Source organism: Ursus maritimus, unplaced genomic scaffold (genome assembly GCF_017311325.1).
Source record: "Ursus maritimus isolate PB19 unplaced genomic scaffold, ASM1731132v1 scaffold_35, whole genome shotgun sequence".
NCBI lineage: Eukaryota > Metazoa > Chordata > Mammalia > Carnivora > Ursidae > Ursus > Ursus maritimus.
In genome coordinates, this window is record NW_024426119.1 from 21830477 (window position 1) to 21843618 (window position 13142).

The 13142-nt window shown below is 43.0% G+C and overlaps 1 protein-coding gene across 1 annotated transcript in view; it reads left to right on the forward strand.

Moving 5' to 3' along the window:
• LEO1 (LEO1 homolog, Paf1/RNA polymerase II complex component) overlaps positions 1-13142 on the forward strand; it is a 37306-nt gene that overhangs the window by 21897 nt on the left and 2267 nt on the right. Inside the window, exons 7-11 of the mRNA XM_008705978.2 lie at positions 1448-1542; positions 2074-2208; positions 3343-3478; positions 5680-5866; positions 7912-8009. Coding sequence (XP_008704200.1) covers positions 1448-1542; positions 2074-2208; positions 3343-3478; positions 5680-5866; positions 7912-8009 — 651 coding nt within the window. The remainder of the gene's footprint in view (positions 1-1447; positions 1543-2073; positions 2209-3342; positions 3479-5679; positions 5867-7911; positions 8010-13142) is intronic.

A 13142-nucleotide genomic window follows, 5' to 3' on the forward strand; every position in this document is an offset into this window, starting at 1 on the left:
CCTGTGTTGTTAACTTCAGCCATTCTGATAGGTGTGAGGTGATACCCCATTGTGGTTTTGATTTGCATTTCTCCAATGATGAGTGATGTTGAACATCTTGTCATGTATCTGTTAGCTATCTGGATGTCTTTTTTGGAAAAGTGTCTATTCATGTCTTCTACCCATTCCTTAACTGGATTATTTGTTTTTTGGGTGTTGAGTTTGATAAGTCCTTTATAGATTTTGGATACTGACATTTATCAGATAAGTCGTTTACAGTTAACTTCTCCCATTCTGTAGGCTACCTGTTAGTTTTGTTGATTGTTTCCTTTGCTGTGCAAAAGCTTTTTATCTTGATGAAGTCCCAGTAGTACATTTTTGCTTTTGTCTCGCTTGTGTTTGGTGACATATTTAATAAGTTCCTGTGGCTGAGGTCAAAGAGGTTGCTGCCTATGTTCTCTTCTAGGATTTTGATGGTTTCCTGTCTCACATTTAGGTCTGTTCTCCATTTTGAATTTATTTTTGTGTGTGGTGTAAGAAAGTGGTCCAGTTTGATTCTTCTGCATGTTGCTATCCAGTTTTCCCAACACCACTTGTTGAAGAGACTTTTTTCCATTGGATATTCTTTCCTGCTTTGCCGAAGATCAGTTTACTGTTTAAAGATTTATTTATTTATTTTAGAGAGTGATTGGAGGGGGTGAGGAGGGGTAGAGGGAGAAGGAGAGAGAGAATCTCAATCAGACTCCCTGCTGAATGTGGCGCCCTGACACGGAGCTTAATCTCAGGACCCTGAGATCATGCCTGGGCTGAAGAGTTGGGTGCTTAACTGACCGAGCCACCCAGGCACCCCACTCCCATTGAGTTTTTAATTTCAGTGGTTTTCGTTTTAGAAACTCTTGAATGTTTTCCACATCCACCTGTTGTGTCCCCTATATGCAATCAAGATAAAGTTATACTCCAAACCTCCTCAAAAACCTGGGGTTTTCATCTTCCTAGGGTGCTGCTTTTTCCTTACCCATATTTGGGGAGCTTCCCTGTTTCCCTGGGCAGGGAGGTTTTTGGTCCCACATTTCTTTGGTTTTTAGGTCTGTAAGAGAACCTGCTTTATAGAGGGAGCCTCGGGTCCACATTGCTACCTCCTGTGGCCTCAAGTCTTACTTCCTGTCCTCATAGCTCTTACTATGAGCTCTTTCTTCACATATCCCAGGGCTACTACAGATTTAGCACTAGCTCAAATCCTCTGGCACTCCACTTCCTTTGTGATTCCAGCATTAGGAGTTCAGAAGTTAAGCCAATTGTTTTTCCTGTTGTTAATTTATTCAGCATCTCTAGATGATTAAAACGAGGGTTTCAGTGTTGTCTGTTTTTCTGTCACTAAGTGTGTGACAGAAATTCTATGATTATATGTCTCTTGAGAAGAAAAGAAGCATAAATTAGAGCATTCTAAGGCACTTGTGTTTTGAACCAGGTAGAAAATACGATAAGATGGAGGATACGCCGGGATGAGGAAGGAAATGAAATCAAAGAAAGCAATGCTCGAATCGTCAAGTGGTCAGATGGGAGGTAAGCCCAAAATGCCTTGAAGAACATTGACATACCTAGAATGTGGCTAGGAGGGGTCAAACTTCAGAAGAAAACCTTATTTGGGGGATACCTCTTATTAAAGTGTTTCCATTGCTTGGTCTCTGGCATTTCATAGAAGACCTGAGAGAAATAGGTAGTTGCGGGTCGGACGGGCTGGTGAAAGACATTATAAGTAGGCCCAAAATGTGGTCATCCTCTCCGGCCACAGCATAGTAGTTTGGAAATGTTAGACCAGCTCTCCTCCCCATTGCAAGCTGCTCACTGTAAGGTGACAAGTTGGAAAACTGAGTACCCGGCAGAGCATGCTTTCCTTCTCAACACGCTTTGTTTGTAAACATAAACATACAACATGTTTTACTCCGTGTAGGTCATTTCTCACCTCATGCCACCTTTTTTCTTTCCTTCTGAACTCCGTGTAGGNNNAGAAAGTAGCTGTTGAATCACAAAGTAAAGTGAAGCGGTAGAACAAAGCTTTATGACTTTAATATGCGAAATGTTCCTTCTTTTCAGCATGTCGCTGCATTTAGGCAACGAAGTGTTTGATGTTTACAAAGCTCCGCTCCAGGGAGATCACAACCATCTTTTTATCAGACAAGGTACTGGTCTACAGGGACAAGCCGTTTTTAAAACCAAACTCACATTCAGGTAACTATTATCAACTACTATTTTTATAGAAAAAGCAGTGACTATATTGTCCAAAATACTTGACTCCTGATTGACATAACCTTCTGTATAGTTCACCAGGGATCAAGGTCTGGTTTTCAGCTCTGAAGCTTCAAAGGCTGTTTTGTCAAGTGCACTAAAAGTTGCTGTTTCACAGGGAACCGGGTCATAATGAGAAAACTCACAAGAGACTGTTATGTGAGCTAGTGTTAATTTATTAATTCCAGTGATGTCTGTAACTGCCAGGGGGCCTAGAATACTTGCTGGTCAGTGTGTCTGGTTTTTTTTTTTTTTTTAATAAAATTGATCTGGAGGACTTACTGGTAACTGGAGGTTGGTTGTGTGCATGCAATTAGAGGAAGGACAATGAGCTGGGTGTGAAGGCTGGGGTCATCCCATTCTTGAGGCTGCTGTACCCCGTACCTCTCCAGGGATGTGTCCCCCAGGCAGCCCAGGACACTGAGGTCAGCTGGTGAGAGCATTCCCCTTCTTTAGACTGGTAGGCACTACACTGAAATGTTGCGCTTCCCTTTTCTTTATTCGAAGCAGATCATCCTCCTTGGGTAATGTTTATCTTTAGAGAGGGCACAGCAATCTTGGTTATGACTTAGCTTTTCGAGAATTGTAGTGATCAGAAGTAGAGGTTTCAGAATCAGACCTGTATGTCTGTCCCATTTCCCTTTGTGTGACCCTGTGCAGCTTTCTCAATCTCCGCCTCTCTTTCCTGATACGTAAAATACAGTAATTATAGCGTAGCTATGAGAGTGAATCATTTAACCCGTAAGTGTGTAGCACCTCGCTTGGCACTTTGTTTTCAGTAAATGCCCCTTGAGCCTGTGTATTTACTGATTCTGGAGGGTGCTTGTGCCTTGCAGAGACATTTATTCCAGCTTTTGTTTTTTACTTTACTTATAAGATAAGAATGTTCCAGTGAGCCACAGAATGAAGAAAGTTTGGAATCCCATCACCTAGTATATGCAGTGGAGTGTCCCCACCTATTTTTTTTTTTTTTTTTGGAGAGTAGGAAATGATGTCTGGTCTCTTGTTTTTGTGCTGTTGATATGACTGGCTCACAGATGTATGTGGTAAACAGGCATTTGTGCTCATTTCCTGCAGACCTCATTCTACAGACAGTGCCACCCATAGAAAGATGACCCTGTCACTTGCAGATAGATGCTCAAAGACACAGAAGATTAGAATCTTACCAATGGCCGGTCGTGATCCTGAATGCCAGCGCACGGAAATGATTAAGGTATGTTGGCTGAGCTTTATCCTGGCATTTTTGGTACAGGCATACCTCAGAGAAATGGCAGGTTTGGTTCCAGGCCTCTGCAATAAAGTGAATATCGCAATAAAGTGAACCAAATTAATTTTTTTGTTTCCCAGTACATGTAAAAGTTATGTTTACACCATAGTGTGCAGTAGCATTATGTCTAAAAGAAATGTATATACCTTAGTTTCAAACTTTATTGCTAACCATCATCTGAGCTTTTCAGTCGTAACCACTCATCACAGATCATCATAACAAATATAATAATGAAAAAGTTTGGAATATTGGAATAATTACCAAAATATGATACAGAAACGCAGCAAATGATGCTGGAAAAATTATGCCTATGGACTTGGTTGGCGCAGGGTTGCCCCAAACTTTCAGTTTGTTTAAAAAAAAGAAAAAAAAAAAAAGCACAATATCTGCAAAAAAAAAATGAGGTATAGCTGTATGTTAAGAATAGCATTTTCCAAAACTTTGTTTCTCAACTCTTCTGACCCACCTTTGCTCGCGTGCGCCAGTGTGAACACGGAGCCGGATCAATTCCCGAAGCATTTGCCCAACAAGAGTGATGTAGTGATGGTCACAAACCAGACGCAAGGGCTCGGGTTTCTCACCAGGTCCTGACAGTTCAAGAACAAACTGGTGACTGAAGGGATCTGAACCTTGGTATAGAATTTCAAAGATGATTCAGTGAGCTATGTCTGGCTTAGAATCAGTGTCAAAAATTAATAGAAATGCTAAAGATGTAGTCTAAAGTAGAAAAAAAGTAGACAAGTTTGAGTGGGAACATGCCTAAGGAGAGTCGAGCAAAGGTCCATTTATAATGTTCGACCTGTTAGAGTTGCCACAACTGCCAGGTGGGCACAAACTCGTCCTGGGGCATAGTCCCTTAGTGATGGGACTGTATGCTTGTATTGACGCCATTGGCCTTTTTTGCAGCACTTGGCTTTAAGAAGCCGAATGCAGCCGAGTAGTTTCATCCTCTGAAACCTGCTAGGCCTCACGCATTGCCCTGCCTGCTTCATGGGATTCCGTTCCCCAGTGCACCAGGGCACAGTGAGGCGAAGACACTCCGGCTGCTTCAGGGCCTTTCTCACTGATCTCACTGTCGGGCTCTTTTGATGGCCTGGCCCTGGGCCCCTGCTTTCTCTTCCTCCTTATATTTCATTCATGGAGGCAGGTTAACTAAACCAGATTCACAGCAGTGCCTAACCCAGTGGTGTGTAGGCGCATTGGCTTTGGAGCCTGACTCCTTGCTCCGTTTCCCCACCTTTTCTCCTCAAGCGAAGGTAGCTAGAGGAACCTTTAGACTCCGGTCTCAGCATTATCGGAAGAGTCCTCTGGACCACCTTAAACAATCCCCCAAGCCCTCCTCCACTTCCCCAGTTTCTATGGCAATGCATAAGGAATGGGCTAGTTTGTTCTTGATCCCAGTTGTACCAACAGTGATTTTTTTCCTCTATACTCTGCACAACCTTCATGAAAAATTTGCTGCATAGAATGTCTAGCAACATGGAGTTGTGTGCGGTAATACAGAGTAATTAAATGATGAATTCAAAGAAATGCCTTGATATCCCTGACCTCTCATGTTCTGTCTCTACCTTGTAAACGCTTGTGGATTGCCAGGCGGAGGAAGGGTGTGAATGGTCTGCTTTGGGGCTCAGGGACCCTACCCTACCAGCGCCACCTCCTCTGTCATCGGGGGCCATTGGGAAGCTCTCTGGGGTGAGGGGCCCAGACAGGACTCTCTGGGCACCGTCGTAGTTTGGTGGAGCCCGAGTAAGCCGGGTGTCTGTCTCAGGGCTTAGCAGAGACAGCCTCCCTCACGTGTCCACTGGGCCTGGCCGAGGTCCCTCAGGCTGGTTGCTGCTTTCTGGGCTCTGAGTGGCTGGCAGCACGGGGCACGCTGTGGCTCCCAAGGCCACGTGTGAGCCAGTTCTGATCGGGCCGTTAGCGCGAGGGAGCCTTCTGCCTCTTCACCCCGTGTTGCCTTAACACCTTCGAATGAAACTACACAAGGTGACTGCTGTGTGTGGTGACAGGTATGGAAGGGAGAGAACTGCAAAAATAGGTGTTATCCTGGGCTGGGCATTTTCACGTTCTTTGTAGTAAAAGTAGTTAAAGTGGGCAGTAAACGAGTTCATTTTTTAAAGTTCAGTATTTTATTTGCTTCTTTACAGAAAGAAGAAGAACGTTTGAGGGCTTCTATTCGTAGGGAGTCTCAGCAGCGCCGAATGAGAGAGAAACAGCACCAGCGGGGGCTGAGTGCTAGTTACCTAGAACCTGATCGCTATGATGAGGAGGAGGAAGGCGAGGAGTCCATCAGCTTGGCTGCCATTAAAAACCGGTATAAGGGGGGCATTCGAGGTGAGTGTGCAGAAGTTCAGTTTCACAATTTTGGGGTTCAGGAATTTATCTTTGCATTTGGCCTGCTCTGAGTGCCCAGTCACTGGGTATTTTATTTTTTTCGAGACAGCAGGGTGGGGGGAGGGACAGAGGGAGAAGGAGAGAAAGAATCCTAACCAGGCTCCACACCCAGCACAGAGCCTGACCTGGGGCTCTATCTCACAACCCTGAGATCATGACCTGGGCCGAAATCAAGAGTTGGGCACTTAACCAACTGAGCCACCTGGGTGCCCCTGGACTTTTTAGTTTTGAGGAACCAGTGTAAATGAGTGATACATTTCAAGGGCTACTGAACTAGACATTGCAGAATTCTTCCAGGTGAGCCTGAAAGGGTGGGAACTGCTGTCTTGTTCTTATTGAGGGAACAGAGACTTTGAGAGGTGGAATAACTTGCCCAAAGTTGCGTAGTTGGTCAGTGGACAGTTCTTGAACAGGGTCATCTGACTTTTGAGGCCTCTGTCTCAACCACAGTACTGCATCCAGGCATGTCCCCACAGCCCGCAGACTGAACCTGAGGTAGAAGGCTGCCTGGTCCCTGACTCAGTTCTGCCACTCTCTAGTTGGATGACTTTTAGAAAGTTACAATACCTACCTTCTGTTACCCCATCAGGAAAAAAAAACCCAAAAACCAACCTATTAATAATGACAGTACTTACAAAATGAGGTTGTTTTGAGAATTAAATGACGTAACACACGTAAAGTACTTTGCCCTGCACCTGGCACATACGAGTACTAAATAAACATAACCTAAAACCATCATTCCTATTCTTACCAGTCATCAGCTTCAGGAAGTGACTTTATATCTGAATATTGTGTCCCCATCTGTAAAATGAAACTCCAGTCCTCCCTAGATTAACCTGATAGAGCTTTGGGAACCACTGAACAGCGTAAGGTATACCATGGGTGACCATGTAGCCTAGTTTTGTCCATATCGAGTGACAGATTTTCAGAACACTCAAGTTTCCCCTCTCTGCCATCCTATAAAAGTCCTTTCTCCTTTTCTTGCAGTGACTGCATCTGTTCTCGTGAGCTGTTACACCTTCTTGCCTACCTGTTATTTATTTTGGCACTACACTACAGAGACTATTATTTGGTTAGTGCTCATCTCCCACAGAAAAGAGGAACTGTGGAAATAAGCCACATAAAAATGGAATAAAAACAAAAAAATTGAGGATGCTGTTAGGGGGAGAGATACATAATATTCGGTTCACCAGAGATTAAAAACCTAACTGACAAGTTCATTAGTGTTCAGTTCAGTTCCAGGGAAGACTCTGGGTTCTCTTGCGAGAGGGTTGGTCAGAGGTCAGCTGTGCTTGATTCCATCTTGAGTTCACCTGGGCTGGGGCGTCAGTGCAGACTGTTACTCATCTCCATCTCCTTTTGAGATGTCCGTCTGGCAACAAATGGTCTTTACAGCACTGGGAAGCCACCGCTTGCCTTTATCAAGCTTATTTTGAATTAACGGTTATCCCCTTGAAAGAATGACTCTGGTGTCAGTAGCTTGTTCTGGAAGAGAAGTGGTGTTTGTGTCTTTAGTGACCTTGCACACAGCCTTTTAATACTTAAAACTGGTCAGATGAACCATTCTTGTATTTTGAGAGGATAAGTGCTTCACTTCAACATATGAAATCTTACATTTATTATTTATTTATTTATTTATTTTAGAGATTTTATTTATTTATGTGACAGAGAGACAGCCAGCGAGAGAGGGAACACAAGCAGGGGAAGTGGGAGAGGAAGAAGCAGGCTCCTAGCAGAGGAGCCTGACGTGGGGCTGGATCCCAGAACGCCAGGATCACGCCCTGAGCCAAAGGCAGATGCTTAACGACTGTGCCACCCAGGCGCCCCTACATTTATTTTTAAATAAAAAATTTTTTAATGATTTGTTTCTTGAAAAAAGAAAAAAAAGTACAGAAGGAACTAAAGATATTCATCAGAAGAAGAATCCAGAAATGAACAGATCACCCTCTTTGAAAGTTACTCACAAATCATTCCTTTGCTTTCAGAGGAACGAGCCAGAATCTATTCTTCAGACAGTGATGAGGGATCAGAAGAAGATAAGGCTCAAAGATTACTCAAAGCGAAGAAACTGACCAGTGATGAGGTAAAACCAGATGTATTCAATGCTAGGGGTTTACCCTGTGTCCTCGGGTCCACTCCTGGAATGAAGAGTGGCTCCCAGCCCAGGAGCACAGACAGATGTCTGTGTGCCTCACGAAAGTCAGTGAGGTCAACGCAGTGACAGGACGAGGAGCGGCCGGAGGAGGGTCTGACCCCTGTGCTCAGGCGGGTGTTGGAAGGCTGCTCGGAGGAGACCTCTCACTGGGTGTGGAAGACAGTGTTAGCTTGCAGGACACACGGGCCTGGTGGGCGTCCTAGGGGGATGGAAGGGCCTGTGAGAAAAAGTGCGGGGCCCTGAGCTACCAAGGCTTGACTAGAAACTAGAAATCATTCAGTGTGGGTAGATCAGGTGATTTATGTCTTCTCTCTTTCTTTTGTTTTTATTTTCAATATTTTTTTAAATTATAGAAACAATTCTTATGGTAGAAAACCCTTTTTTTTTTCTTTAGATGAAATAGTATTTGAATAATATTGAGTAATTCAATAAATTAAAATTGTGTCAAAATAATACATAATTTCAAAGTAATTTAAAAATATTTTAACTTAATTTTCAACAGTATCCTTTCCAAATGATAAGAGTACAGGTGCTGAGAAATGTTGTCTTTTTTTTTGTGATGTGATTGACATGCAACATTAGTTTTAGGTGTACAATATAATGATTGAATCAGTAATTGTATATATTGCATAATGATCACCATAGTAAGTCTAGTTAACATTCATCACAGATAGTTACAAACTTTTTTCTTGTGGTAAGAACTTTTAAGGTCCTTTTAAGGTCTATGCTATTAGCAACTTTCAAATATTCAATACTGTATTTTTAGCTATAGCCACCATCCTGTACGTTACACCCCCAGGACTTCTTTTAGTTGAGTCTTTTTAGATCTTTCTTTGTCTTTGGTGTTCTTGAGTTGTACTGTGATATCTCTTTGGTATTTCCTTTTATTTTTCTGACTGGGATTTGTTCCTGAATGTGAATTCATCATCAGTTCTGAAAATTTCTCAGTCGTCAGTTTTTTAGATATTACTTCTGTTCTTTCTGTCCTTTCTTTATGAAACTGATTAAATGTTATTCCTGTTCCCTGTTTTTCCTTCTCAGTCCTCTACAACTCTCAGACTTTCGTATCTCCCTTGTCTTGGTCTCTGCATTCTGTGATACTTCTTTAGAGCCTTTTTCTCGCTCACTGCCCCTGTCTTCCGCTGTGTCTCATGTTGTCCATCTGTCATTGAATTTTTATTTCGATCGTTTTAGTTTTCATCTGTAGAGGTTTAGTTTCTTAAATTGGCCATTTAAAAAATGTTTAGTTGTAGCTGCTTTTTCAAAATGGTCATTTTAAAAACTCCTTCCCTTAACTCCTATTTCCAATTTCTCCTTTTTGTCTTTAAGTGTTTTAAACCTGTGTATGTGTAGTCTTTTACGTCAGATAATTCCAGTGTCTGAAATCTTCACATGTGTGATTTTACTGCCCATTTACTGGCCGTTTCTTGATGACTTATTTCTCTGTGTGTCCTGGGATTAAATGATTGATTTACTTATTAGCTCAGATGAATGGGAATTTTTGAGGTGTCTAGATTGATGCGTTCCTATAAAGATGATTTATATTTGCCTCTGCCAGGTGTGTTGGGTATCAGCCACCTTTATCACTTTATTTATTTATTTATTTGTTTATTTACTTACTTACGAGAGGTGGGGGGAGTGGAGAGGGAGAAAGAGAACCTCAGGTAGGCTCCACACCCAGCACAGAGCCCAAGGCAGGGCTTGATCCCACAACCCTGAGATCATGACCTGAACCATAATCAAGAGTCAGACACTTAACCTAATGAGCCACCCAGGCCCCCCAGCCACCTGGGATCACTTTAAAGTATGTTCTTGGAATGAGGTCTTTTTGGATTACCTGGAAGAATTCTGACTTGAGGTTATGAATTTTCCCAGAATTAATTAATTTTTTTCTGTTTTATAATGATGACAGATATTCTGTGATCCAATCAGTGGCTTTATTTATTTTTTATTTTTATTTTTTTTTAAAGATTTTATTCATTTATTCGACAGAGATAGAGACAGCCTGCGAGAGAGGGAACACAAGCAGGGGGAGTGGGAGAGGAAGAAGCAGGCTCATAGCGGAGGAGCCTGACGTGGGGCTCGATCCCATAACGCCGGGATCACGCCCTGAGCTGAAGGCAGACGCTTAACCGCTGTGCCACCCAGGCGCCCCCAATCAGTGGCTTTAACTCTCATTCTGTGAAAGCAGCTTTCTCATACTACTTGGTTCTTGGTTATTTTTTTTTTTCTCCAAAATCCTGTTCATTCTTCAAAGAATTCAATTATACACAAACTTGTATATGTGAGAAAATCGAGAATGCCAACTTTTTTTGTTTTTTGTTTTTTTAAGATTTTATTTATTTATGTGACAGACAGCCAGTGAGAGAGGGAACACAAGCAGGGGGAGTGGGAGAGGAAGAAGCAGGCTCCCAGCAGAGGAGCCCGATGTGGGACTCGATCCCGGAGTGCCGGGATCACGCCCTGAGCCAAAGGCAGACACTTAACGACTGCGCTACCCAGGCGCCCCCCAACTTTTTGTTTTAAGTCGAAGTGTAGTTGACCCACCTCAAGTGTATATTACAGTGATTCAGCCACTTTCTACGTTATGCTTTGCTCATACAAACTCGCTCATGGCAAATGACAGCTCACTAGCCTGCCAGCCGTTTTTTAAATAAAGTTTTGTTGGAAACCAGACATGCATATTCATTTATGTATTGTCTATGAATATTTTTTGCTACAATCGTGGAGTCGAGTAGTCATAACAGGAACCATGTGTCTTACCAAAGCCTAAGACGTTTATTATCTGGTCCTTTACCAAAGAAATTCACTGACTGCTGCCTCAAAGAAGTGGGCCTGGGCTTATTTCTGGTTTGCCTTTATACTTAAGATGTAGTCATTGGGGTCTGCTATTAATCTCCAACTGGCGTTTGTCTCCTGTCCTCGGCACCTGCGGGGCATAAAAGCCACAGCTGATGTTTACAGTTTGGTAAAGGTCTTCAGGGAGAAAGCCTGCTTTAGTGCTCTACTTGCCTGTTGGTTTCACTGAATTTTTGGCCTCTGATTATGCCTCATTTTCTTGCTATCGCTTTGATTTGTTTATATTTTCCCTCCAGGAGGGAGGGATTATTTTGTCACATTGAAGGAAATAGATGTTGCGTTTCTGTTATCCATGGTTTCAATGTATTTTGATCATTTCGGTTTTCTGTGAACCAGAAACTGCTGTGAGGCTCTTACGTGAAGCAGAATTCTGTGCTGCATTACTGTTTGTCAGTCACAGCCTGTCATATTTCCCAGTCATTGTTCGAAGTGGCATGCTATGGAAGATAACTAGACAGAACTTGTCAAATTATTCTGCAACATGTTTGTTTTAAATTATATAGAAAGCATCTTAATGATGGTTTTACAGTGTGTTGCGCTGTTGGCAAACGGGAATCTTCATCTAAGCAGATGCTATTTTATTTCTTGGCAAGGAGAAACTGTGGATGAAAATTAAGATTTGCCATGGAACTTCTGTTTATCTCTAGTATTTTCAGAAATGAGATTTTTAAACATGATCCATCAAATAGCCTTCTTCTAGGCTGGGAAAACCTGTAACTGCCTGACCTACAAATGCCTCTTGTGAATACCTCCTAGCTGTCTATTATGGGAACTACCCTCTATCTTCCTCTCCCAAATACTCTGGTACGTCTTCCTCGTCCCTTCCCTTCCCCTTTCATGACACCAGAAAAATCTTCTGCCTGGACCTCCCGTCCCCTGGTCACTTTCTTCTCACTACTCAAGTCCTGGCTGTGGGTTGCAGTGGGAGAGAGAAGGTAAGGGGTCACACCTGCTCCAGGTCCCTCTCCCTGTTTGTACACTAAGCCCCATTCAAACGCTATGAGCCTGGGTGAGATGGACGGGAGCTTGCAGATTCTAAGTTCCCAGAGAACTACTATTATCAGCAGAGCTTTCTGTAATATAGGGGGAAAGGGCATGAGTCTAGATTATAATGAACCGGATTATTGGATCATGGCCACTTGTATGGCCTTGATCAAGTCATCTCACATTTCTGTGTCTGTTCCCTCACCCTCATCTCTTCAATGGCATTTATGCTTGCTGCTTTCAGAGTTGTTGCATGATAATAAATGACAGATACAGAAGTGGGTAGCACAGTGGCGTGTGGTATCTGAACAGGAAATGCTAGCTTCCCTTCCCCAACAGGGTCTAAGCTACAAAAAAGAAAAGTAGCTTTTTTATCCTCCCTTATTTTTGTAAGCGGTAAACTTTAGGAAACCTATATAACTTGAAAGGTAGAAAAATGGGTAAGAGGAGAAACTGTGGAAAAAGGAAAGACCCAAGTAGAAAGAAACAAGAAGAAAACGGAAAGGAAAGGATCATGGCCAGTCCTCAGCTTTCTTAGATGGAGCAGGTGACCTGCTGAGAAGGATTAGTTAGAAGGTGGTACCCAGTGGTCTGGTTCCTCTCCCAGCTCTCCCTCATGGAGCCTCCATTCCCCACCTTGGCAGCCCTGCCTTTCCTGTTAGAGGTCCTACCTCTGTTCGTGGGACCTTAGGTGACTTGGAACAAGCATAGTCCCAGCTCGCTCTCCAGTATAGGATTTCCCATGATCGGGATTCTGAATATATTTCCCTGGAGGACTTTGACATTCTTGGTGTTGGCCTCTTACACTTCAAGACACTCCTGTTTACATGTATTCTTAGGTATGTTTTGTGTTAAATAAACTCTGAGAGCTGGCTTATTAGTATGAAAAAAATTAGTCAATTTTAAAAACAATTGAAATTCGTTTTAAATTGTTGGAGGACAATTCCTTCAAAACTGGGCTGCCATTCCTATATCTATATGGGCTTGCATTCGTGGCTATGTTAGCAGACTTCGGTCTAATAGGGATATTTCTGTCACTTGTTGCATTTATACACGGCGCTAGGATATGTCCCAGCTCAGTTCAGTAGGGCGGAAGCCCACGTTTTTACTTGCACAACGTGAGCTCTCCGGAAGGCTGCCGTTCACTAAGCCCAGCGTGCCCTTGCTGTGCTTTACTGTGCTTGCCTGTAGCCGCGGGGAAATCAGTCCCGGCAGGGT